The sequence below is a fragment of the Pezoporus occidentalis genome, unplaced genomic scaffold (genome assembly GCF_034315485.1).
Source record: "Pezoporus occidentalis ecotype Australia unplaced genomic scaffold, CSIRO_AGI_Poc_V1 ctg108, whole genome shotgun sequence".
Taxonomy (NCBI): domain Eukaryota; kingdom Metazoa; phylum Chordata; class Aves; order Psittaciformes; family Psittacidae; genus Pezoporus; species Pezoporus occidentalis.
Genome location: NW_026912865.1, coordinates 3,826,714 through 3,853,639, shown reverse-complemented (window position 1 = coordinate 3,853,639; position 26,926 = coordinate 3,826,714). Strand labels below are relative to the sequence as shown.

General features: G+C 42.3%; 3 protein-coding genes across 3 annotated transcripts in view; 1 reads left to right on the top strand and 2 right to left on the bottom strand.

Annotated features, from left to right (window-relative positions):
• The window catches only part of LIN52 (lin-52 DREAM MuvB core complex component), a 46,327-nt gene extending 43,758 nt beyond the window's left edge, over positions 1–2,569 (bottom strand). The window contains exons 1-5 of the mRNA XM_062623799.1: positions 2,515–2,569; positions 2,358–2,432; positions 2,136–2,173; positions 1,261–1,327; positions 157–240 (exon numbers count right to left, since the gene is read on the bottom strand). Of these exons, the coding sequence (XP_062479783.1) occupies positions 157–240; positions 1,261–1,327; positions 2,136–2,173; positions 2,358–2,432; positions 2,515–2,533 (283 nt within the window). The 5' untranslated portion in view covers positions 2,534–2,569. The remainder of the gene's footprint in view (positions 1–156; positions 241–1,260; positions 1,328–2,135; positions 2,174–2,357; positions 2,433–2,514) is intronic.
• Positions 2,570–2,915: 346 nt separating this feature from the next.
• On the top strand, positions 2,916–14,687 carry ALDH6A1 (aldehyde dehydrogenase 6 family member A1). The gene is made up of 12 exons (XM_062623788.1): positions 2,916–3,025; positions 3,253–3,318; positions 5,588–5,662; positions 7,019–7,180; positions 7,761–7,839; positions 8,396–8,698; positions 9,405–9,526; positions 9,769–9,958; positions 10,667–10,848; positions 12,324–12,503; positions 12,701–12,799; positions 13,191–14,687. Exons 1-12 carry the CDS (start codon positions 2,963–2,965, stop codon positions 13,293–13,295), a joined length of 1,626 nt encoding a protein of 541 aa, XP_062479772.1. The 5' UTR covers positions 2,916–2,962; the 3' UTR covers positions 13,296–14,687.
• A 2,012-nt stretch (positions 14,688–16,699) lies between these two features.
• BBOF1 (basal body orientation factor 1) lies at positions 16,700–26,926 on the bottom strand. The gene is given in 11 exon segments (XM_062622727.1): positions 16,700–17,556; positions 19,011–19,115; positions 21,477–21,991; positions 22,352–22,508; positions 22,673–22,685; positions 22,911–22,968; positions 23,374–23,446; positions 24,625–24,755; positions 25,092–25,164; positions 25,675–25,763; positions 26,870–26,926. Coding segments are annotated over 11 exon segments (1,329 nt in total). The 5' UTR covers positions 26,912–26,926; the 3' UTR covers positions 16,700–17,483.

Below are 26,926 nucleotides of genomic sequence, written 5' to 3'. Positions count from 1 at the left end.
AAGCTCATGCTCTCATCCTGTTTTGGAAGGTCACTGTGACAGTCAGACACTTGCCAAATCTGTCAACACACTTTTACAGCAACAGATATACCCTGACCGCATGCTTTAGTGGGAAGACTTGCAATGCAGTCAGTCACATCTGTGTACAGCACTTACATTCATCCAGTCCCAGCTGATATGCCAGGTTCTGCAGGCCACGTACTTTTTCCATCAGGTTAGCGGTAGTGAGACTCCCCAACTCTAAGAAGAGAGAAAAGTGGGAATTTTAACACTGTCTGTAGCTATCTAATAATAGTTTACCTACTTAATACTTCAAAGAGCACTTTCAAGTCATACTTCTGACAAGATATATTTCCAGTGAACAGAGCACGTTCTAAATTCAGATTGATGGCACACCTGATATTAACATACTGAAAAAAGACCAGCTTTTTCTGTTGAAAAAGACAGCCACTGATCTGTTTCATACTGTAATCTGCTACAATTGCAATGAGCTAACTTGCCACATATTTTGGAAGTTCTTGTAAATTCATTTTGCTATGTGAACAAGCTATAACAGTATGCAAGGGAATGTACATTAATATTATGAACATTAATAATGTGTGTTTAAGCACATTTCTTGCAGAAAGTCAGTTTGTCCCACTTTGTAACAGTTTATCTGCAATTCACAAAAGAGGCAGAACATGCTCAAAGATGTTTACTGCAAACTAATAGCTGTAACATGCAGCAAATCTACATGCTAGATAGCCCTTCTGTAACTTGCACATACAGACTTACTGTTCAATTAGACATTCTAGATCTATGAGTGAAGGTGCATGGGCACCAAATCTCTGAACATGTCAATCAATAAGTCTATACTGCTCACCAAGTTTGATCAGCTAAGCTTCACTAAAAAATTCATGCCACTTCTCAAAACACAAGAGACACACACTATACATACAAAGTGAGAGACTGGTAAGCATGGTAACTGAAATATATTTTTACATTACACTGTTTCAGCTGGTTCCTCCATGCTTGTTTTGAAAAGTCAGCCTGACATTTGGATATTCTCTTGGAGACAACTGGATTCATTAAAAATGTATATCACTAATGGGACAGAAAGACTCCTGAGCTGGAGGTTCTGCAAATGGGGAGGCTAGAGATCAGAGGGCACAGCGCCACTTCCAAAACATTTAACGAACATATTTTAAGCCTGTTAAGTTAAGTACTGAATTCCCATCTGCCTTGGAGACCTTACTTTCTACCCACAATGTCCATACTCACCCTTTAACATGTCGATATCGTCATTTTCTAATTCAGCCATCCACTTGGGAGGAGAACTTGTAATAGGCTATTTTGGGGAAAAAAGAAGTTCATACTCAGGTGCATTTTTAGAGTTATACAGAGGAGTCCTGACAGGAAAACTCCAGATACTCTGTAGAAATATTTTTATGTCTAATCGTGTTTGCTAGCTTTCCTCAGATTCTTTAGAGTTAAAAAAAGCACACTATCACTCACAAGCCAAAGCCAGTATGAAAATCATAACACAGAATCATAGAATGGTTTGGCCTAGAAGAGACCTTAAAGCTCATCTAGTTTCATCCCCCTGCTACAGGCAGGGACACCTTCCACTAGACCAGGTTGCTCAAAGCCCTGTCCAGCCTGGCCTTGAACCCTTCCAGGGATGGGGCAGCCACAGCTTCTCGGGGCAACCTGTGCCAGTGCCCCAGCACACTCTCAGTAAAGAACTTCTTCATTATATCCAATATAAATCAATTCCTTTTCAGTTTAAAACAGTTCCCCCTTGTCCTGTCACTACACACCCTGGTAAAAGTTCCCACTCCAGCTCCCTTGTAGGCCCCCTTTAGGCACTGCAAGGAAGGAAAAAAAAAAGGGGGGGGGGGGAAGAAAGCGGGATTTCCTAAAGTTTAAAACCTTTTATTTCTTCAGATATGCAATTTTCATTAACAGCTCCACAAGGTATTAAAAGGACACAAAAGAGGTATTAAACACACAAGGATTAAGCTAGCACATACTGAGGCTATACTCGAGATACACTTCATAGAACAAAGATTTGCAGCCCGCAAGAGGAAAGAGCGGAGCTACAATCAGACGGGAAGGGGGAAACTCGACAGGCAAAGCAGCGATCGATCACTCACGCTTTTGAAGGAGGCGGCGAATTCGGCAACCCCAGGCACTGCCAAAACAAAACGAAGGGCAGCGGTGGGTGAGCGTCTCTGGCGGCAGCGTCCCGCACCCGACGGGCCTCTGTGGGCCCAAGTCCGCACCGCACAATCACCCGAAGAAGAGCCGGGCCTGGCCGGGTTTACCCTCCCGCCCCGCAGCTGTCAGACAGACGGCCGCGGGCCCGCCAGACTTACACTGCTCTGGCCACAGGTCCGGGGAGGCGCGGTCCAGCTTCTCGAAGCTCAGAAGCGAAGCCTCCAGATCAGCACCTGCAGCAGAGAAAGGGTAAAGCACGGCCCGCGCCTCGCCACCGGAGCAAAACAACACCACCACCAACCCTTCCCGCCTTACCATCCGCCGGAGCCGCCATGTCGCCCGCCTCACGTGACGCGACGCCGTTCCCCCCGCCCCCCGTGACCCCGCCCCCGCAGCAGAGCCCGGGGGAAGAGAGCGACAACAAACCACACCCCGAACCCCACGTGTCGCTCCCGCCGCCACCGTCGGGAGGCGTCGCCGGGGGCGGTGTTCGGCCAATCGGAGCCCCGGCGGTCAGTGGGCGGCTCAGCTCTCTCTGCCAATCCACGGCCCGACACGGGGGGCGTGCAGGGCGGGGAACGGGGCCACCGGCTCGCTGACGGCGATTGGCTGCACGCCGCGAGAGCCCCGCCGGAGGGGGTACCGCAGCGGCAGGGGCCGGTGCTCGAGAGGCCAATGAGCGCGCGGGGGCGGGGCCTCGGGAGGGCGGGGGCGGGGCGAGAGGCGCCGTCGGGGGGGCGCGGTGCAGCGACCCTCGGCCGGGATGGCGGTGGCTGCCGTGGTGGCGCGTGGTGCTTGGGGCGGGCGGCGGCGGGTGGCGCTGAGGGTGAGGCTCCGGCTCGGCGTGGCAGGAGGGGACAGGGGAGGGGAAAGGAGCGGGCGGCGGAAGGGGGGTCGCGGCCCACCTGGCCCAGTAGGTTCGGTGGTCCCGAGCGGGAAGCCGACGGTGGCGGGGGGTGGGTGGTTAGATGGACTAGTGCGCAGGGCTGGGGGGTCTGAGACGGTCGGGAGCCCTGAGGAAAGGGGCTGCTCTGTGCTTCCCCTCTCGTCCAGCTGCCGCGGAGACCCGGTGCCCCCTGGATCACCTCAGCCGCTGCCTCTTTCTCCTCGACTTCGGTGGTGAGTGCCCGTCCCGCGGAGCGGAGCCGGAGGGCAGGGGAGGCTGTGCGACCCGTGGTGGGGGGGGGGGGGGGGGGGGTGTCTTCCTTCGTGAGGTAGTGTGGGGCAGCCCAGCTCAGCTCCCTTCTCTGAGGCTCCCGGTGGGTGTGTCTGGAGCAAACATTCGGGGCTGCCCGTGCACCGGGCACGGAGGGCCCCGCGCTCAGCAGTAGGGGGAGGAAAGGGTTCGGTGTCAGATTTGTTCGGCTGAAGAGTTCCGTCTCGAGCCGCTCCCGCCGCGGGTACCGGTGTAGGCGTCCAGGGAATCACCCCACGTTACTCCGCGTAGCGATCGAGCCCTGCCTGGCCCAGCGGGTATACCCCTAAGGGCGGTATGTTAGCTCAGTGTTTTCTCCATGTTCCTTAAGTAGCACGCCGGGTTTTTGCCGAGTTTTAGATTTCTTTTACTATGTGTAATATTCCTACAATAAGATCGGCAAAAGTGAACGTAGAATATATGACAATGGTAATAAGTGAAAAAAGGTGGTATTGAGCTGTGGATGGGTGTCATATCATCCATTTGTGGCAGAGAGAGAATCTAGTTTTGTTTGGGCAGTATTGAAGAACTTTAACTGTTATAGTGTCATTTTTCTTCCAGTATCCATGGCTGTACAGTCTCTAGGTTCTGAACAACTAAATCATGATTCTCCAAAACGTTTGCTCTGCTGCAGTCCTTGTAGTAAGCATAGCAGGCTCATTCTGTACAGGGAAAAGGTGGTGATCTTGAGGAAAAAGTGTGATCACTCTTAATTCAGCATTTTCTGGCTCACTTAAAATATTTTTCTTTGTATGTGCGATTTTCTAGATGCCCATTTGAAGCAATGTGAAAACAAATATATCCTTAAATTCCACTGCACTGAAGTCTACATGGGTCACAGATTACTGGATCTTGTAGGTCCAGTGAAGAGACCTTTTCTGACAGTCAGGAAACTCAGTCATATTTCCTGTATTTCTTTCCAGGTTCTAGAGGGATTGTGTTTTCATAGGCACGGACTTCTGCCTCTCTTTCTCAAGTGTAATTCCAGCTACATAATCATCCGCAACTTTTTATTCTTGATTGACCCCTGGTCTGACATCCTACATCACTAGGTCTTGCTTATCTGTTAACAGCCTTACTTTGTACTTCTCATTCTAGCTTTCTGTGCTTGTCCATCTCTCATTGCTGTTCACTTTTTTCACTCTCATCCACTTTTCACTATCATTGTTTGTCCAGTCAACACTGTTTGTATTCCTGATTCTTTCTCTGATCTCTTTCCCTTCATTACACCTTGGACAGCATTGTAATCCTCATCTCCCTCTCATAATTCCACATCCTAATTTCTTCACAGAGTTTCGTTATATGTTTGGGTTTATATCCCAGTTCTTTTGATCTGTCCCATCTTTATTCTTCATGCAGCATTTCTGTCTTCATGCAGCAGATCTCTTTCCCCATCCTCTTATCCATTCTCCCCAAGCCACTGTTCTGTGGCATGATTAACTGGTTCTTGCTTTCTCCTTGCCTCCCAGTATCAACTCCTAGTTTCTGGTTTCTTCATTTATAGAGTCCCAATCTGTTTTCCTGCATGATACAGTTCTATTGCCTATCCAGCGCTAGTTGCAGCTTCTACCTCTGCTTTTCCTTCTGTTCTACATTTACCAGAACTCCTTCTTCCAAACTTTCATCTTCTCTTCTCTGCATCTGAGTTGGAAAGTTCTGTTTTCTGTGCTGCGTGCCCAGAGAGTCACTGTGAAACCTGTGGATGCAGGTTCCTTGCTCTCAGTTGCAGGACCAAGTGGGGAGCAGGGAAAGTCCTGTTTTATGCCTGTAGCCATTAGCTGGAGAGATGAACCTACTTAGTGGCTTGATGGAAGGAAACACATACAACAGTGTGCACCGGGTATATGGAATTCTTATAAGGTTTTTTCTGACCACTTACTGTAGGATTTTTCAGTTTTCTAACTTAGTAAATAGGTGATTAAGTAGATTTAAATAGTTCTGAACATAAGCATAGCAATGTATTTTTGCTATAACTTTTTGTGGAGAGAATTTTGGCCATTTTGGTGTGAAGTGAGGAAAAAAATGGGGCAGAGAGCATGAAAAATTTCAGCCTAAGCAGTTAGCTGAGTCTTGCTGTAAATACTGGATCTAGACTCTCTAGCAGGCAGTGTAGTGGTAAATGATGAAGGCACACTGGTGGTTAGGCACCTTGAGATGAAGAACACTTACTGTCCAGTATTTTGTCCCCCACAGCCAACAACCAAACTCTTCATTGATGGGAAGTTTGTTGAGTCCAAAACTACTGAATGGATTGATATCCATAACCCGGTAAGTGAAAGGGTCTCAGCTTATATATTAGTGATCACTGTGCAGCAGGGGTCTGTGCCTCTGTTCAAGCATTTGGCAAAAGGAGAAAGTATATACGTTTTTGGGGAAAGGTTTATACTTGGAGCTTAAGATGGATTTTACACTGTGTAATTGCTTCTTAATTTCCATTTCACATGAAATGTCAGTCTTAGGAAAGTGATGACCTCCTTTATCTCCCCTGTGTAGTAAACCCCTGATCTCTGGAAAGCAAGCTTGAACTCTGCTTATGTTTTTTTTGCTCATAGACAGGCTCTGTGATCAGTATGTCAAATTTCTGAAAGGTTTATTTCACCCTGTATGTGAAATCAGCCAGGTGTGATTTGGTGCCATCTGAGTCCTGATACTGATTTCACTCTCAGACCAAGGTAAAAAATGTTGACAACTGAAGCTCCTCTCCTTTCAGAGAGTTTCTAGATGTGAGACACAATACTCCCCGTGAATTTGTAGGTTAGATGCTATGCAGTGCAAAATAATCTAGACTAGTAGCACTTGTACTTGTCAGAGTCCTCCACCAAAGACAAATAAGGCTGCACTCATAACTCCTACCCTTCTGACACCCCTGGTAAGCACTTAGACAGTGATATCTAAAACTTTTCTCTGTAAAGCCCTATTTTGTTTTGCTGTGTGGAGGTGATCAGAGCAGTGAGCTGTGTTTATGAAGCTCATTTTGTCTGTATGTGGCAACCACTGTTCTTGTTTAATTTTCTTTCATTTTGAGTACTTTCTCTCTTAGTGATGTCCCTGTTTTTTTTTTGTCATGTCAAAGCAGGCTTAATTTTTAAGAGTGCATTACAAGGAAGTTAAACTGGCAAAGACAAGCTTTTAAAGTTAAAATACTCTAGAACTAAGGTTGCTGGTAAAAATCTTACTTTCGCCTAGTGATCTAGGTAAACTAACATCAGTGCCAGTGCACAGTCAGATACTGCTTTTTCATAAGGAACTTTGCCTCTTTTAATGTGCAAGAGGGACAGCAGATGAGCCGAAATGATGCAGAAGGAAAAGAACACAGTCCACAGAAGTCTACACTTATGGAAGCTTCCAAATAGAGAAGTCACTTCAACTCCCAACTTGAAAATCAGCATTGCATTTGCAGTTTTCTGGGTGCCAAATTTGAGATGTGTAGAGTGCAGGTTTTCAGAACTCTTCCAATTGTAGCCCAGGCCTTTTGTGTGCACCAAGGAAGGAGTCTCTTTTGTGCTCTCCCCTCAGATCCTTTTAGAACAAGGAAATTAGGTGTGTGGTGTGAAAGGACTGTTGACGGGTTGGCAAGAACAGGTGGAAAAATTGAGGTTTGCTGCAGTTTGATTTTTCCTTCAGGCCACAAATGAAGTGGTTAGCCGTGTACCAAAAGCCACAGCCAGTGAGATGGAGGCAGCTGTGGCTTCTTGCAAAAAGGCATTTTGGAACTGGTCAGAAACTTCTGTTTTGAGTCGCCAGCAAATCTTCTTGCGTTATCAACAACTCATCAAGGACAATCTGGTGAGACAGCATGGCTTTGTGTGATGGCTGTTGCTGAATGTGTTGCAGTTGACTTTAGTAATTGGGAGACTTGGGGTTTACATAGTTCTTGATGAGGCATAGTTGCCACAATTGAGAAGCCAACTGGGACACTGGCACTGAGAGGTGTAGCAAAGCACTCTCCATCAAATGGGGACAGAGAGGAAGTGCTTCTCAGGGAATATTATTCTGCATTCCTCCCTGTAGCAGACCACAAGAGGAACAAACTTTCAGTCTTGATGGAGAGTGTGCCAGGCGGTAAAGAAGAGGGAGAAGTATGTTACTATGTCTTTGGGTTTCCCTGATTGCTTTTCCAGTGTGTCTGTGGTGTGACATCTGAAAGCTGTGCATTACAGGCCAACCCACTTTTTTTTTTTTTGTCACGTGTGTGGTTTACTGGCTCCTTGTCTATAAAGAGCTAATCAGTCAGTGTGGCTCTTCTGGGTTGTACTCAGTCTGTTCATTGTGATCTTCAACTCTCTTAAATTATCTTATCCCTGCACCCTAATTCATGGGCAGGCACTTTTCTAATATTCATAAACTTTCTGATTTCCATTTTCAGAAAGAAATATCAAAACTCATCACCTTTGAGCAAGGGAAGACCCTGGCTGATGCTGAGGGAGATGTGTTCCGAGGCCTCCGTAAGCTGCTGGCTGTTCCTGTTAAGAAAGGGGCTTTGAGAACCTGCAGGAAGGGAGGGAGGTCTTCTGAGCAACTCATTGCTCTGGGGTTCTATACATGTAGCTCCCTTCATAGCCTCCTACTGAAAGAGAAGGGGCAATTGTAACTCTAACCTGAAAAGTTCCCTCAGTTTCCTAAAATCACTTCCAAGTTATGAATTCATTCCTTTTCATAGGAGTGACTACAGATTGCTCTGAAAGGGTAAGAACTTCTTGCTTATACTCAGATGACTAAGGTTTCATTGCAGATGGTACAGAAATACTGTCCCTGTGCTGCTTTTACTGGGGCTGTGTGTCTTTGTTCCTATCACATGGGCATATAATGCACTTGAGAGATAATCCATTTACAGTGAGCTCACAGTGCTTGCAGAGCAAAGGGATTTTCTGGAGCACAATGAGTTTTAAGTTGTGGGAAGGAGACTGCAAAACAAACTTGGATCAAGGCAGTGGTAAGAAGGGAGTTTGGGGACTAATGGGTAACAGATCATCTAGTGGCATATTGCCCTTTCTGCTGCAGAGGTGGTTGAACATGCTTGCAGTGTGACATCCCTCATACTGGGAGAGACCATGCCCTCCATCACTAAAGACATGGACACTTACACCTACCGCCTGCCTCTGGGTGTGTGTGCTGGAATTGCACCGTTCAATTTCCCAGCCATGATTCCTCTTTGGATGTTCCCTATGGCCATGGTTTGTGGAAACACCTTCTTAATGAAACCATCTGAGCGTGTGCCAGGAGCACTCATGTTCCTTGCCAAGCTGTTTCAGGATGCTGGTGCCCCTGATGGGACCCTGAATATCATCCATGGACAACATGAAGGTAATAATAGCCCTTCCTGGGAGATGGCTGGAGTGTGTAAGTGTTGTGGTGTGTGATCAATGGAGGTACCATTTGGAGAGTTTGATACTGAAGCTGTTAGATAGGTTTGAACAAATGCTTCAGCCTTCTTGATGGAGGTGAAAGGAGGTGACTAGGAGATTCTCTGCCATCTTGTACCAAATCTTCAGGAGATATATAGAGTGGACAAAATTTTGGGAGCTGGGATCAGAGTTCCCAAAGGATGTTAAGTGCTCAATGGTATTTAGCAACCTAAGCTCCAAATGAAATACATAGATAAATCATCCTGGTTTCACAAGGAAGCCTAACCTAGAATTTAATGCCTCATTAAATATGCAGTGGATGCCAGTATTCTTGCCTCCTAAGATGGTATTTTTGACAGCACCCAAGTAGCTTCAGAACATGAGGGTACAAATAGACAACAGTTACTTTGCTTTGGCATCACTCAGGCACCTTGAGAGATGCTCAAAGCATGAAGAGATGGCAGAGAGCCAAGTGCCCAAGGACAGGGGCAGGAGTACACGTGCTGAAAAATTAATGGAAAGAGGCATTAAATAGGCAATGGGGGGGAACGCAGGTGTAAGAAATACGGAATTCTGAGAAGATACATAGATTTAGCACTGTGGGGATGGGAACTGAGGGAAGCATTTGTGCACCACAGCTATAATGTATTATTTCCTGTTTGAAGCTGTGAATTTCATTTGTGACCATCCGGATATCAGAGCAATCAGCTTTGTGGGATCTAACCAAGCTGGCGAGTACATCTATGAGAGAGGATCCCGGAATGGCAAGAGAGTCCAGGCCAACATGGTAATGAATGTAGAGCACACTTCAGCATGTAGACTTCCTCTGTCTCCTGTGAATGTTAAGAAAGACCATGCCACTCAGCCACAAGAGCTGACTTTGATACCCGTAGTTAAGTGATGAGGCTGCCCTTCTTGACAGCCTGTTGGTAGCAGAGACATAGCTACTATATGAGGATACTGCCAGAGAGCTAGAGAAATGGGCTGGGGTGATTAATAATGGGAGACTGCGGATGTGTTATATTTCAGGGAGCCAAGAACCATGGTGTGGTAATGCCTGATGCCAACAAAGAGAACACCTTGAACCAGCTAGTTGGAGCTGCTTTTGGAGCAGCTGGACAACGCTGCATGGCCCTGTCTACAGCAATTCTAGTGGGAGGAGCTCAGAAATGGCTGCCGGAGCTTGTGGATAGAGCCAAAAATCTACGTGTAAATGCAGGTACAGACTGTGATAATTTCTTATGAGGTACTTCACTTCTGTACAACTGTAGGTTTTTAGGTCAGTTGCAATGTGCCTCTTGAAGCTATTTGCACTATTGATTTAATGTGTAGAGAGATAGGAGCTAGCAAATTGTCTGGATTGGGAAACACTAGACTCAGGAGTTAGCAATATGTAGGAAGGCTTGGTAGTATGACTCTGATGCAAGGCTTACAGGATAGGTCTTGTTTTAACTAGAGCTTTGAGGTTATGGTTAACTCAAACCTACCGTTTATATTTATATATATATATATATATATATATATATATATATATGCACACGCTTGGGAGATCCTTCCCAGTTTTAGTAAGCTGCGATAAAAAGCAAAAAATAGAAACAAGTACTTTGGAAAAACCAGGCTTGTTAATACTAGGATAATGATCTTTTGTTTATGTTCAATAAAGTCCTTCAAAGTGGAAAAGTTTCCTTTCGGAGTAGAATCCATTGTCGAATTTTGGCTTCCCAGTGATCTAAAATTATGCTTCTCTTACTTGTTGATTATGAGAGTTGCAGGCTATTACTCTTATTCATTAATGTCTCCAATCTCTGTTATGTGTCTCAGAAACATCAGGAATTTCACATTTTTCCTGCCAGTGTGGTTAGCTCCTTGATGCTTGTGAAGACAAAGCTGTCAGGGTTAAAAACTTGGCATCTTTGCCTCTTCACAGGAGACCAGCCTGGAGCAGACCTAGGGCCTCTAATCAGTCCCCAGGCTAAGGAGCGGGTTTGCCATCTGATTGAGAAAGGAGTACAGGAAGGTGCCAGCCTTCTTCTGGATGGACGTAATGTCAAAGTGAAGGGTTATGAAAATGGCAATTTTGTTGGGCCAACGATCCTTGCCAAAGTCAAGGTAAGATGACCAAAACAAGTGCTTGATAGTGTATATTGCAGGCACAACTGAAAAAATGGGTTACTCAAATCAGTCAGTGTCAATAATCACCACATAGAAAGCCCCTAAACAGCACAGCCTTCCCTTGCACAATTCCAATGAAGTACTCATTGTCATACCGTTGTGGAGGTGATAGAAGAATTTGCAACATACTCTGAATGAGGTTAATCTTAAATTGAATGGATTGCAGCCAACTAAAAGAAGATATGGGCAGTTTGTACCATGTTAAACTAACTGTCCATGGAGCATAGTGTACTATCTGTAGTAGTGGCTAGCAGCTGATGCCTAAGGAGGAGTATGAACAGCCAAACCTGCAGTTTTCCTTCCTCTGTTATACATTCCTGCAGTTTGCAATTTAAGGACTTGCAGAAGCAAAAGTTAAATACGTGGAAATCTTCATGGGAATAATACAATGTACAAAAATCTCTTGGTTGTTGAATATATCCATAACTTTGTTGAGTGAGCCTCTCAATATAATGCACATTGTGCAAGAGATGGACACTACTGTGAGCAAATATTCTTTACCAGGTACATCCACGTGAATTTTTATACCTAAATTCATTCTTTTGTGTTTATGCAATTAGCTGGTATGGTTCCTTACTATTTAAGTAATCAGTTCTTCATGGGCCTTTTGGTGAGTGATTCCATGAGATCAAACCAATTTTAATAATTCTGCTATTGTACTTTATTAGTTTTATGCTATTATTAATTTTATGGTATGACATAACTCAGGCTTTTAATACAGCTCAGCATTTTCTTGTCTCATTTTCATTAAACATCTTAAAATGCTTCACTTTCCTGTGGTGTGTCATAAATACAGTTAGGTATTCAAAAGCAAATGTTTCACTGCGGTTTTATGAGTCCTAGTTTTCTTACAGAGTAGTTAATAACATAGTAAGCTATGTAAAACTTAAACTTGTCAAGTAAGTGTTTTGTAGTTTGCTGTACTAGCTATTAGTGATTCAAGTACTCTCCAGCTGATCGTTTTGTATGTGTCAGATGTGCTAATTATCAGACATAAATCCTGGACACTGAGTTGGACAGCAGGTTCTAGTCACTTTGTCAACAAGAACTGAAGTAAACTATCCTGAATTAATAGGATTAACTGAATTAAACTACCCCAGTCTCAATCAGCCTTGGTCAAAGTAGACCTGTAAGTGAGGTTAGGCAGGTGGTGAAAGCAGAAAGAGCTGTTGAGATGAAAAGCAGTACCCTTTTTAGTGGATTATATAGATGCCAGGGCATGGGAAACAGTGAAAAAGCAAGGAGGACTGAAGGATGGCCTTTGACAATGCAGTATGATGGGTGATCCAAGGAATGCCCCGAGCATTAGCAGTATGCGTGTTCATTGTATCCAATCTACTAGGATATTTTTATTTTACTCTATTTATTATATTCTATATGCAAGCTGCTTTTTCTGCTGTTCATCTTGGCAGCCAAACATGACTTGCTACAAGGAAGAAATCTTTGGACCTGTCTTAGTGGTTCTGGAAGCAGATACTTTGGATGATGCCATTGAGATGGTAAACAGCAACCCCTACGGAAATGGAACTGCAATCTTCACCACCAATGGAGCCACAGCCCGGAAATACTCTCACTTAGTAGATGTAGGGCAGGTATGCTCAAGCTAAAATTGTTGCTGTTAGTATTCACCGTTTACCATGGGTAGCCATCCAGCTATAGTGACTGATAAGACTAGTCAGGCAACAGTACTCAGCCTCAGATTTAAGGAAACAAAATGTGGTAGCTTTCAGAGAATGTTCTGCAATCTGTTCCTTCTTGTGATTAATATGGTAGCTTTCCTTTCTTATAGGTGGGTGTCAATGTTCCAATCCCAGTACCTCTGCCCATGTTCTCTTTCACTGGTTCCCGTGCTTCCTTCAGAGGTGACGCCAATTTCTATGGCAAGCAGGTAACTTGCTGATTCAGAGTGCGCTATTGGGTTGAACTTTTGCTAAATCACATTACAAATGACAATGGCGAGATGGTTGTCACACCTCATTAGTAAGGAGACTTTGAAGCCCTCTCAATCAGAAAACTGAAGTGCAGCCACCATAATGCATGTTACAACAGCCAATTCTATCAAGCCTTTTTTTAGGAGCTTGAGAAGGGAGCAAGAACTAAGTAGCAAACTCTCACAGAACCAGAATCTTTGGGGAACTAGTAAAAAGAACAGGCTGACAGGAATTGTCCCCAGTCACCTTTTTGTAGATAAAGCAAAAGCTGTTTGATACACCGCTAAAACAGACCTGAAAAATTCATAAGGCCAGATATCTGCTTCACGTGTCTATACTTTCCTCCAGGGAGTGCACTTCTACACGCAGCTGAAAACTGTCATTTCACAATGGAAAGAGGAAGATGCCACTGTTACCAAGCCTGCTGTGGTTATGCCAACTATGGGAAACTAAATCAGCCTTTGCAGATGGTGTTCCTGGTGCCCTTCTTCTATGCTGCTCTTCCCAGCTTTGTCCCAGTTATCATCATTTTCTTGGGAATGAATAGAAAGCTCTGTTTTCTCAAGGACCTCTGTTTCCGAGCACATCAGGCAGGCTCATGTAATGCACAGTCTGGGTTTTCTGTTGCTGTCGGTGTCCTTTGGCTAGCGGAATGCAACTTTTTACCTACAACCTACAGCAGACAAAACCGCTATATAACTGAAAAGGCAAATAGTGGGATAGGTCTTGATTTGCGTTTTTCCAGACCCTCTGAACTTGAACATTCCTCTGGTTTTCACTTCAGTTTCTTTAGCCTTAGTGACTCACTCCTGGTTACATCTTGTAGCAATTTTCTTTCAGCTCTTTATCTTACATGTTAAGATTTTGAGTTCACCTTAAATCAGAGTACTCATTTTGAATGATGTATCTGGGATACTTTGGGTGTCCCATACAAGTGACTTTACACACAATGAGGACAGTAAGTTTGGGAGTTGAAAATGTCAGTCTTCAGAACACTTGGGAAATAGCTTTCTAAGGATTTCTCAGGGAAGCATATTTGATTGCTTGTCTGAGGATGGAAGAAATTCCTGTATGTTACAGTGACCTTCACTGTGCCTCTGACAGCTTGAAAACTTCTCTTCGTGTTGTGCAAGTGGCTTGTATTCTCCAGCCTGCTGTCAGTTCCATTACACCTGGAAACTGTTCAGTGCCTTTTTCACTGTGCTAACAGATATGTGCCTACAGATCCTGTAACATAATTAAACTGTGGAAGCAGAAATGTAAGAATGTGTATGTATCTTCAGGTCACATCATGTGGGTCTGGGTGGACAGTAAGTAGACAGGTCAGTAGCAAGAAAGAACTCTTTTTTTAATCACGAACCTCTTCTGTTGTTTTTTTTTCCTGACTGTAGCTGTATTTCTTGTGTTGATTGGTTGACTGCTTGTCACATTTGCTCAAATACAGTCACGTTTTCTGCGGAATGCAGGTCCCATTACTGGAGAAAGGTAAGACTTGGCATGCCCCGTTTTTAAAGATCTCTGCATTTGGAGCTGGAGAGCTTATATTTTTATTCCTGGTTCCTGGAAGATGATGCAGCCATGAGGGATCTGCAGAGAACTCATTCAAGCACCCATGTAAAATAATATTATTCTAATGACTGTGACCATTACTTGTTCTAATTAAACAACCTGAATGTGAACACTTTGTATCCTGCCTTCTGGTGAAGATGCCTAGTAACAGTTATGTATTAGTGCAGTTGCTCTACACTCACTAATGTTTGTATCTTGTTTTTTCCTCTCATATACCCTAGAGGAAAATCCTCACCTTGAGTCTGATTACAAATTGAAAACATGCTAATAAATTTATGTAGAATATGACTCTTGCGTGGTAAGACATTATCTAGGTGTGATGCTGACTTTATTCCCCTCTTTGCAGAGGCTGGTCTGTGACTCCTGTAACCCATGGATACATTCTCTTTTTACAGTATTTCAAGAACCTCTGGACCAATTTCCTCATAGAGCATTTAAAAGAATGCCTTGTTTCTGTTTCCACATACACATCATTTGATTATGCTCTTAAGCTTCATGTAAATTACTTTATTGCAAACTGAAACTAGATCTTCATCAAATTATATCAACTCATATATAGAGAGTTCTAACCACTAGTCCAAATCCTAGTGCTTAGTACAGGGTGATCTGAGCTTCTGGCTTGGAAAGAATAAAATCTTTAAGGAGGAGGAAAGTAACTGTATTTCAGGTGGATTTCAAACACATAGTCAAAACAGTGGTGCAGCAGACAGGATTTAGAATTTACAGTTTTGCTCACAAGATAACTTCCCAAATGAAAAGTGCAGATGAGTCAGTAACTGCTGTGGCTGCTGGTCATGGTGTCAACAACTGAATATGCAGAAAGATTATTGCATAGGATGATGATGATGAAGAATCTGGTAATTCAGCCTGCTATGTAATGAATATTAGGTCGGGAGAATTATTTTCTGTGCTGCAAAAGTGAAATCTTCTAGATAAATCACAATTAAGACATAGGCATTCACTCAAACACCTGGGAAAAGAGTACTAGTTAACAGGCTCTATACTATTATCTACAGTCATTCACTTTCAAAACACCCTTATTTTCTTCCTAATCTGTATTGCTATTCTGACATTTATGTCATCCTATTAAAACCTATTACACCTTTCCTTTAGAAATTCTAAAATCCAGTTTCTCCTGGACTGCAAAAGCAGTCTTTATTATCAAAGTTTACCTGTTCCCTGAAGCATTGCAGGAGGATCTCTGCACTTTCTCTGGACCTGTCTGAGGTACTTCTATAATCTTTTAATTTGTGTAAATATGCTTTCTGATTATCTGCATTTCCAACAGTATTTTTTAAAAAGCTGGGTTTGAGTAATTGTACTAGACATACAGATCTTGCATCTGCCTTTTTTAGTTGATGAAATGCCTTTTTCGATGAACCTGCAGATGCTGACTGATGATGACATACCTGCTTCATCTCATTGTTACTGCTTTTTGCTCACCTGTTTATTCTCCTTTTTATTTCAACATTTACTATAAAAAAAATAACATAAAGTATCTTCTATATTATACTAAGGTATAATCCATGTATAAAGTATCTTATAATAAATTTCTTTAGAGTCCATTAAAATACAACCCTTTATAGTCAACCCTTTGTCTCCTATGAACAGTTGGTTCTTGCCTAGAAGGCACTACAGTAGAGATTCTCAAAGTTATTCAATAGTATTACATCCAAAAATGATGTTTAACCACCTGTCCAGGTGTTCAGCAGTAGCAGTCATTTTTCTCCTTAGTAGCTGGTGCAGCGCTGTGGTTTTGATTTTCGGCCTGGGAACAGAGCTGATAACACCGATGTTTTTAGTTACTGCTCAAATGTTTAGACTGATCAAGGACTTTGTGAGCCTCATGCTCTGCCAGGGAGGAGGGAAAGCCGGGAGGAAGCAGAGACAGGACACCTGACCCAAATTGACCAAAGAGGTATTCCTTACCACAGCACGTCATGCCCAGTATATAAACTGGGGGCAGTTACCCAGACGGGCTAGGGCACTGCGCGGTTAGACGAGGTATCAGTCAGTGCTTGGTCAGGCAGGGTGGAGCGAGTTATCGGTCGGCGGGTGGTGAGGTGTTGTATTCTCTTCCTTGTTTTTTCTTTTATCATTATTGGTGGTAGCAGCAGTGATCTGTGTTATACCTTAGTTACTAAACTGTTCTTATCTCAACCCGTGGGAGTTGCATTCTTTTGATTCTCCTTCCCATCCCTCCGGGAGCAGGGGGAAAGCAAAAAGGGGGGGAGTGAGAGAGCGACTGCGTGACTTATGACCGACTTTATTTAAACCATGACACCATGTTTCAGAATTTGGCCCTGTGACATCCAATTCTGTTTTTTTTTAACCTGTTTCTGCAAAAAAGGCTACAACTCACTTCCACTCCTGTTTCTGGAGGTGGCGGTCTGCCTCTCCAAAGAGGTGTCTCATCTTTCCATACACGTCCCTCTAGGGCTCCTGCTCATGAACAGTTAGCTGGTCATTTGATGTCTGAGTATCACATTTTGTTTTGTGTGCTTGACTACCCCACATCTGACATGATGGCATGCCAGAACTACTCCTTGCTAACTCCTCCAGTTAAGTTAATATTGCTTGCCTTATAATTAGCTATATATTTGTATCTGAGTCTGTATTGGAAAATCAGGCATATGAATCTTCATCCTGGTCTATTCTAAGTGATGCTATGCTGAACCCCCCCCCATCAGCTTAATAGATTTTGCCTTTTAATCGAAACTCTGTTAGCTGAAAATGTGTCTCTTTGTATGATCATGGCATTTAACAAGAGAACCCTCCAAAAATAATAAAGCTGCTTTTCAGTAAGAGGAGGCTTTAAGAAGGCAAAGACCTTTTTTTTATGACAGCTTAGTCTAAATGCCTGCTGCTAAAAGATGAGTATGACCAGAAAGTTCAAACTAAATAAAAAATTCCTTTTTCTTGTCACACACACATTTATGTGTATATAGATACACTAATGTATATCTTCAGACAAACCAAAGTACTCTAAAGTGGGAAGAATGACAGAGACAATTGCATCCATTTATATATAACCAAGACTGAGGTGATGTTAGTGTGGAATAATTTAGTATCTTACCCAGTTTTGCTTTCTTCTTTAGTATCAGCAGCAGCTGGAGCTGAAGTAGGCAAAACTCAGCTGTACTGCCTGTGGGGAAGACACAAGAGCAAAGTAATCCTCATCTAATGGTAATCTGTACTCAGACAGGTTTATAATCCCGCACCAAACTTGTTTTCTAAAACAAACAGGAAGCAAGAAAAGCTAGGGCACCTGAGCTATTGCAGTACACTCTCCAAACCCAGCACCGTGGTTCAAACATGAGTTCAGTTCACTATGGAATTCCATATTTTCTGGCAAAATCATTACAATTAAAAGGGAACGAGGTGAAATAAACAAAAGAGTGTGTTTTAATAGACAAAAAAGTTATAAATCAACTTAAAATGTAGTGTCTGTATTCAATTTCTCAAGCTTTCACACTCTACGGCTTTGTGAGTGCTTGTATGTTGGCAAATACTCATAGGAGTTAAATCCATGCATAAATTGGAACCTTAAGAGGATTTAATTACATGTTTCTTACTTCCATTGTAATGACATTAAAATTTGAGAAAGTTCCATTAATGTAACTTTTACAAACAAAATTTAACTTAATTTTTTAAAAACTAAAAAAACTCTTTTAACACAGAGAAGCTGATATTGCACCCTAAGCATTAGGTCTCCCCAAATGACATTAAAAATCATAGTGTTTTAGATTTCTATTTGGGCCCTGTTATGCCTCAGTTCACAGCTTATATTTAATGTTGTTTGAACTTTGCATTTCCAGTGTAAGCCATATTTTAGGGATCTCTAAATTTATACCCTGAAGTTTCTTATGCAGAGAGCAATGAGCTATAGAATAGATACACCTTTAATACACTGATTGAGGGTATTTGCTCTTATTAATACTGCACAGGTTGCTTTACAGTATCACAGTATCACAGTATGCTAGAGATTGGAAGGGACCTCAAAAGATCATCTAGTCCAATCCCCCTGCCGGAGCAGGAACACCTAGATAATGTTACACAGGAATGTGTCCAGGCGGGTTTTGAATGTCTCCAGGGAAGGAGACCACAACCTCCCTGGGCAGCCTGTTCCAGTGTTCCGTCACCCTCACTGAGAAGAAGTTTCTATTAAAAGGAAATATATGTGGAGGAGTGCTAGTGTCACAATATACATTATGTACTTGTTCGGTAAAGATGGACTGGGTTTCATTAATGTCTGAACAAAATTAACCCCACTGCAGCAAGCAAAGTTAATTCTCCTCACTTCTCTCTTCCTCAGCACTACCAAAATTAGCTTCCGCTTGCTTTTCTTTTGCTATTACACACAAAGGTCTAACAGTGTTGCCTGGTGCATGTCCAAAATTAGTATATGGTATATCACCTTTTTCAAAAGGTTAAATCACCTTTTTCAAAAACTTAGATGTGTCTCACACCACGCCTCACAGTTAACTAGATTCTTATGCTAGATTCAGAGTTTCTGGGAGTCCCTGACCTGGAGATACTAGCCCAGCTCCTCTAACAGAGAAAGATCAGCATTCACCTACTAGAGAAACAGAATATTACCATGGATTTGTGCCATTCATTTTGGCAAAAAGCAATCATAGAACATGTTCTTTTTGCCCCCATGTCAACTCACTGATACCCACTTTTTCAAACTGCATTTTTTCCCTGAAAAACACAGAAATATCAACATATTAGAAGAAAATTTCAAATGGATTCTGTATGTATGAAACAGGTTTTAAATTCTAGCTCTTCATTGCTCTTGTTCAGCTACTTATAGCACGCAAATTCAAAAAATAAATCTGACCACTCAGTGCTGTGACTTCTAAATCTATGGTTGTTGAAACTAAGTGAAACAAACCCAAGGATTTCTGTTACACATGTAGTAGTTATAAATAGGATCATAGAATCATAGAATAGTTAGGGTTGGAAAGGACCTTAAGATCATCTAGTTCCAGCCCCCCTGCCATGGGCAGGGACACGTCATACTAAACGATGTCACCCAAGGTTCTGTCCAACCTGGTCTTGAACACTGCCAGGGATGGAGCATTCACAACTTCCCTGGGCAACCCATTCCAGTGCCTCACCATCCTTACAGTAAAGAACTTCCTCCTTATATCCAATCTAAACTTCCCCTGTTTAAGTTTTAACCCATTACCCCTTGTCCTATCACTACAGTCCCTAATGAAGAGCCCATCCCCAGCATCCTTGTAGGCCCCCTTCAGATACTGGAAGGCTGCTATGAGGTCTCCACGCAGCCTTTTCTTCTCCAGGCTGAACAGCCCCAACTTTCTCAGCCTATCTTCATACGGGAGGTGCTCTCCAGTCCCCTGATCATCCTCATGGACCTTCTCTGGACTTGTTCCAACAGTTCCATATCCTTTTTATGCTGAGGACACCAGAACTGCACACAGTACTCCAAGTGAGGTCTCACGAGAGTGGAGTAGAGGGGCAGGATCACCTCCTTCAAACTGCTGATCATGCTCCTTTTGATGCAGCCCAGGATACGGTTGGCTTTCCAGGCTGTGAGTGCACACTGAAGCTGGCTCATGTTCAGTTTCTCATCTATCAACATTTCCAAGTCTTTCTCCACAGGGCTGCTCTGAATCTCTTCTCTGCCCAACCTGTAGCTGTGCCTGGGATTGCTCTGACCCACGTGTAGGACCTTGCACTTGTCATGGTTAAACTTCATGAGGTTGGCATCAGCCCACCTCACAAGCATGTCAAGGTCCCTCTGGATGGCATTCCTTCCCTCCAGTGTATCAATCAAACCACACAGCTTGGTGTCATTGGCAAACTTGCTGAGGGCGCACTCAATCCCACTGTCCATGTTAGTACTAACATATATTTAGTTTCAAGTACATTGTCCTTCTTTTGCTTCTCCTTCATACTTAAATGGGTCAATACATACAACAATTTTCATTCTCAGTTTCAGTCTCCCTCTTCTCTTGCTCAAAGGAGAAGCATCCTTAGATCCTAATAACTACTTTCACCTCTGATTCTTCATGAAGGGTTTCTGCTGTATCATTTTTGAGATAAGATAACCTGAACAAAGCATTCCAACTGACTGTGTGTCACCAAGTTATTCAATAGCCAATGCACGCTAAGCAAACTTTTTACATGGGAGTATGATTATTTTTCTCTCTCACCAAGAATGTATGCAAAGCTTCACCTATGGGGGAGCTTAACTCTATGGCTTAAAATGTAAGTGCCTGGACACTGCTGCAGTTTATAGGCACAGATTTCTAGTGGGAGGTTGGAGACCTGTAATCCTGGCCCCTGTGGCATGTGTAGCCCTAATTTCAACCAAGCTGCATTCGGAAATACTCACATCTGAGATTTTGTTTTATACATTATAAAATGGAATCCTGTCAATCACATGTATTGCCTATGATCTTGGTTTTGATATGTGTCTGTTTCATGTAATGGCTTAATTTTTAGATTATTATGAAGCTTGAGGAAAACAGCCTCTGAAAACACAACATGAAGTAGGGGCTTCTGACACTGAAGATCAATTGAAAAAAGACCAGATTTGACATCTACTGGATGTTTCTGTTAAAATGATCAGCAATGTAGTAAAGATCTGTTAGCATCTTAATTGCAACTTTTAGGCTTCAGTGTTGTTAGCTCACTGGAGTGAGTAAAAAAGCGAACGAGCAATACTGGAAGAGCAATGCCTATAAACAAAAAAAACTCAAAACTTAGAGAAGCAACAATAATTATTAAACGTAATGTGCAAACGCACACCTATACTGGAAATTTTATATCAAATTCCACAGCACATGGCAGAATATGCAACTAATCTTTTGAGCTTTAACTTGACGCATAGAAATAATGTCCAAAAAGTGACAGCCTGGTTGAAATTAGTTGCCCACAAAGTCGTTACTAATTGATAGGATATTGTACCTCATACAGTTATTCTCACTACAGAAGCCTCCACAAGCATTCCAAACCTAGACAGTACTATCATGCAAAGGTTTTTTTCAGGTATAGTGGGAAGATAGACACTAATTTTTTGTATTTCAATACCAGTACCATTTATTTTCTTCTTCTAGGTCTCTGTACACACAGTTTGTGCTATTTATGTTGCTTTTGAATGTTTTGATTTTGGGAAATTCTTCCTTCCCTGCACATGCCTCCATCATTTTTCTGTAATAGGCACTTTGGGCCTTTTTCTTATACTGCTGGATATATATATTTCTTATACTGGATATGATCTCCTGCTTCACATGTTCCAGAGCATCTAGGAAGAACCTTTCCACAGTGGTCCTCTCATTTAAGATATTCTGGGCTAGTTCCTTCACTTGGTTCATCTCCTGATCTTTCATTACTAGTAGTTGCTGCAGCTTCTTGATCTCGACCATACTTGCCTGGTTTTGTATCAGTGCCTGATGCTGTATTTTCTGAGTCTCTACCTCAGATTCTGTGGTCACATGACATAAGTCCCTCTCCAGCTTTTCTACTTTACTCTGTAGATCTCCAATCTATGCTTTCTGACAACTGATCTGTAGGATCGTTTTTTGAACCAAAGCCTCAGTGGTTTCCTAAAAGATGAAAATAAATTGCTTGGGGTTTTATTTCATTTGTGCCAAATCTGGAGGTGTGGTTTTACAGTCTTTTTTTCCTCCAACACTGAGAGTAGAGTAAACATGCAGGCACCTTCATACTGGAGAGTGAATACTTCTCTGGGATCAGATTTTTGTTTACAAGAAAAGCCAGATAACGAAGACTTGGTAAATAGTATACATTACAGAGAGACTTATTCTTAATGGGCTAGCATAGGAAATCATTCTTTCTCCTCCATGATGAAGATGGAATAAGAACTGTCCTTCGGACACCTCCAAATTCAGCAACTGCAGAAGCATCTGACCCCTTCCTGAAGGAGAATGGAACAGAACTAAAACCAGAGCAGAAATCTTCTCCCGTAACGGAAGACTTTTGTCCTCTTCTAACTTCTGTTTGCTTTTCTCCAATTCCACTGTTCCTTTCAGCTGGTAAGCAAATCCACTGTGAAGACAAACATCCACCTTAAATACCTCTCTCTCAGCGCTGGTCTGGTGCCTGGACAGAGGGAAACAAAATCCAAAAGCTTTAATCACAACCTTTCTTGTTTGTTTTGTTTGTTGTTTGTTTGGTTGGTTTTTTTCTTAATAAAATCGACATTTCAGTGTCTTAATTTAAAAGCTAAGCTGTAAAATTCTTACAGCTCTCTACCAAGTTTTCACAGCTTTGCTTCTACTCCTGTATCTGGACTAGAAGAATGAAGGAAACAGCACTATTATCATGGTAATATTACTCCTCTAGAGCCTTACCATATAAATGTAAGTGCTGCCTCGGTCATCACTGATTTTGCCCTTCAAAGCCCATGTAATAACATGAGCAACTTACTTAGAACACAGCACTAAGTAGGTTTTGTAAAGCAGAAAACAGGAAAAGCAAGTATTTCTTATGAATAAGTCTCACGCTGGGCAGTCTCTGCCATCATTGTTTGCTTTTTCTCAACTTTTTCTTCCAGTCTTTTCTAAAAGGGAGAAAAGAAATGTTTAAATTTTGCATGAGACTTGTGGTACCAAAGCTAAAATCTGAAACAGTGTAAATTCTAAAATCACACCCACACTTTTCATCTCACCCACCTCTTGTTAGAGAAAGAATAAACCAACAAGGACACTGAAGTTTCTGATGGAAACGAGGAATACTGTCTTTCTGCGATCCTGACATCCCATGGTCTTCCTTAGAAAGCTGCATTTAGCCTCCAACTCATTCATCATACTTGTAGTAACATGGGAAATTGTTCAAATACTCATCAAAGAATTGTGAAAACTGTATAAACCAGAGTAGTCAATGGAAAAAATCATTTTGTTCTAATAAAAGTTAAAACTGCCTTTTCTTATAAAATATACCTGCCTTTTTTTATAAATAAAACTGCCTTTTCTTCAAGCAACCTCCTCTCCAATCTCACAAACACTTCCTGATGTCCATGTTTGAAACCGCTATACTTTCTTTTAACTATGATAAAAACCAGAATTTCTTTAATAATGGTGTTTTTTGTCAGCCATATAACTGACACATATAAGCACTCTCAAGAAGGAATTTGGTACTACCACAGAATTCTATAATTCTACCAAATTACTACCTGCCACTACCAACAGTCTTCATCGATGTTTTACATAATCTATAAAATTCACATAAACTTCTGACTTGTATTATTGCTTTGTGTCCCCTTTGCAGTTCACTTGTGTCCATAATTTCACATCACTGACTGTAATTTACAATCTATTGCTCTGTTTTGTGATCAGCTTCAGAAATCTGCTTTACTTTATCTATTCATTCAGTCACCATTCATTCAAAGTCCAATGCCTCGAGTGTTCCTTGAAAAATGTCTGACTAACATGCATTTAATAGCCTAAAAGCAGCTATCCCTGCCTATGGCAGGGGGGTGGAACTAGATGATCTTTAAGGTCCCTTCCAACCCAAACCATTCTATGATTCTATACATTAAGAATCCAGATGCTGTTAAACAGTCATTTGTCTCCATGGAGACAAAGGTCTCCATGGCATTGTTTCTAAGTCCCTTCTTGTGGTTAAAAAAAAAATCCAGCTGAGTTGAGTCAGCAAAGCACTTGAATTGTTCAAAGCCCTTTTTTCATGTCAACTGAGATACTTCTTTATATTTTACAGTCAATACTACTATTTAATATTTGTATTATAGTTCCAAAGTATTTCTGATTAGGTCATGTGCTGTGTAAGTTCTTAGTGAAAAACAGTCCCTAGTTTTATATACTAAATAGCTTATGTGGTTGAAAAGATGATACCATACCAGCATTCACATCCTAACTGAGCCAACTAGTGAGAAAGCGGTCAGACTTAGATTGACTTGTAGCAATTGATTTGTAGTCAATTGCTAGCTCCTTCATACATGTCTTTAAAGGGTGTACTAGATGCTGAGTCTACCCACGTTTGTATGATTCCATGTTAGTCTGTAAAAAAACAAACAAACCTACAGCACTGAACCATTACAGAAGTGAGTTCTGGCTACAGAACTTGCATTTTATCAACCTAGTGCTTTTCTTCACCCTCTGTAAGGAAAACAATGCAGTGGATTGGCCATATCCTCCACTCCCAATTTCCATACTGTCTTGCAGACAGAAAACTTACATTACAAATGCATATTTATTACAAACTTATATCTTCCAGCTCTTCCTCAATAGCCGCTTGTCCCCTATAGAACTCCCTTATTAATTTCAGTTCTAATTTAATTTGCCCAATTTCTCTTAGTTTTTTTCTGACATTTCTCTTCCAGTTGTTTTTCTGTCAGGCATAATAGTCTGCCTGCAATCAGAAATGGAGATAAACCAATCATCATCATATTATAACATAAAACACAGAGCATACGGAACTGAATGTCTAAAATTCCATGCCATGTCGTTTTAAAAAAACTACAAAGAATCCATCATTAGAAGAAATGCTGCAAACTCAGCAGAAGCTACACTCCAGTGAAATAACAAGTATAGAAATTAAGTTTAAAGCAACATCCATAATATAATTGTATTGGGTTAACATGGCACGGTTTTGGTAGTGGAGGGGTGGGGGGACTACAAGAGAGGCTTCTGTGAGAAGCTGCCAGAAGCTTCCCAGGTGTCTAACAAAGCCAAAGCCAGCTCCAAGATGGTCCCACCACTGCTGAAAGCTGAGCCCATCAACAATAGTGGTAGCGCCTCTGGGATAATGTGTTTAAGAGGGGAAAACGGCTGTTGCACAGCACTGGGAAGAGAGGAGTGAGAGTATGTGACAGAACCAACTCTGCAGACATCAAGATCAGTTCTGTGTTGCTTATTTGAGCCAGATTAACAAACAGTAATTTTCTCAGTTCTTTTTAAGAAGTCTTGATTCAACAGTAATGAGTGAAGAACTATAAAGCAATTCAAAGTAGTTATAGTTCAGCTCATTAAAAATGAAACATGTTTTTGCTGTGCCTCAGGTCTTACGGTTACCCAGCTAGTTGCTAATACTATTTCAGAATATATATAATAGTCCTACTACTACCTGATACAGTACTGCAGAGTCATGGGATAACTCCCACATCACCATTGTTGTTGGTTTTTTTTTTTTTTCAAATTCTTCATGCAGTATTTTTGAATCAAAACCTGTGACCATTAATTGCACAAGCTCATTCCTCATACTAAAATCAGAACTACTCTTCAGCCTGCTCAGAAGATTCCACTGTTACAAGGACAAAGAAAAAAGTTCATTCACCATCTTCTTATCATTTTGCACTTGCTGTTTCAAATCAGTCAGCTCCTGCTTCTGTTTTTCAATCTACGGCAACAGAAATCAAAAAACAGTAACTGTGAGGGGAAAAAACATCCTTGCTGTGTTCTTCTCTGACAGAAATAGGAGAAAGATGCCTCATTTGCAATGTTCAGGTCAATTAAACCATGTTTAAAACTTTGATTTGTGTTAATGACAGGAAATTTAAAAGCTTAAACTATAACCCCCCTGCCATGTATTCAATACAAACAGATCTGTGACTCTACTGAAGAATTAAGCTATGCGGACAGCGGATTTTCTTCCTTACTGTTTTGGATAGTGGTGCAGTGTTAGAGAAACAGTTTAGAAAAGGAGAACAAAAGACACAAAAAGAGGCAGCTGGAAAAAGGTCTGAGTAAGATCTTCTATACTGGAGAGTCTGAAAGAAAACTTGCATGTGAGCAAGGAAATTGTCTCCTACCATTTGACCTCACCAATGTCCTGGGGATCAGAGCTTTCCATCTTCTTTCATATATATACACACACACACATATCTATATAAAGTTAAAATAATTCCAGTTTCCACTGTTTTGTTGTTGGTTTTTTTTCTAACTGAAAAAGGGTTTTGCTTCGTACCGGGCTTTAGAAAAGTAGAAACGGGACTAAAGTGAAATAATCTCTGACAGAGGAAATGGAAGGTACAATGCAGGGCTTCTTTTTCTTCACTGCGTTCCGAGTGGAGTTTGGCTCTATTTTCTCTAAAAACTTCTGCAGGCAGCTAAATCCATCCCATTCCCCCTTAACTTTCTCTTTTTTCTCAAGCTGACGAACGCTTCAGCCTTTTCCTGTACACTCTGTGCTGAAGCATCCGACCATCTCATTTTCCCTTCCCTGCCTTCGTTGCAGCGTTTTGCTCTCTCTTCTGTACGGAGGGCGAGCCAGACAGGACGCCGCGGTCTCGCGTGAGGCAGCAGGCGGGCACCAGAGGCGAGGCTCCCAACCCGCAGCCGAGTCTGCCAAGAGCAGTCCCGCCGCCGGGGCGCGCTGCCGTTTCACGCTCGTCCACCTTCGGCTGCAGGAACAGGAGCGGCCGGGGCGGCCGCGGGGTGTTTTGCTGCGCGCCGAGAAGCTGTAGCTAGGGGGGATAGGAGGGGCCTGCCCGGCTGCACGCACACCTCCTCCGCCTTCTCCTGGCCCGGCTTCGTGAGGCAGGCCATAGCGGCCGCCGCTTC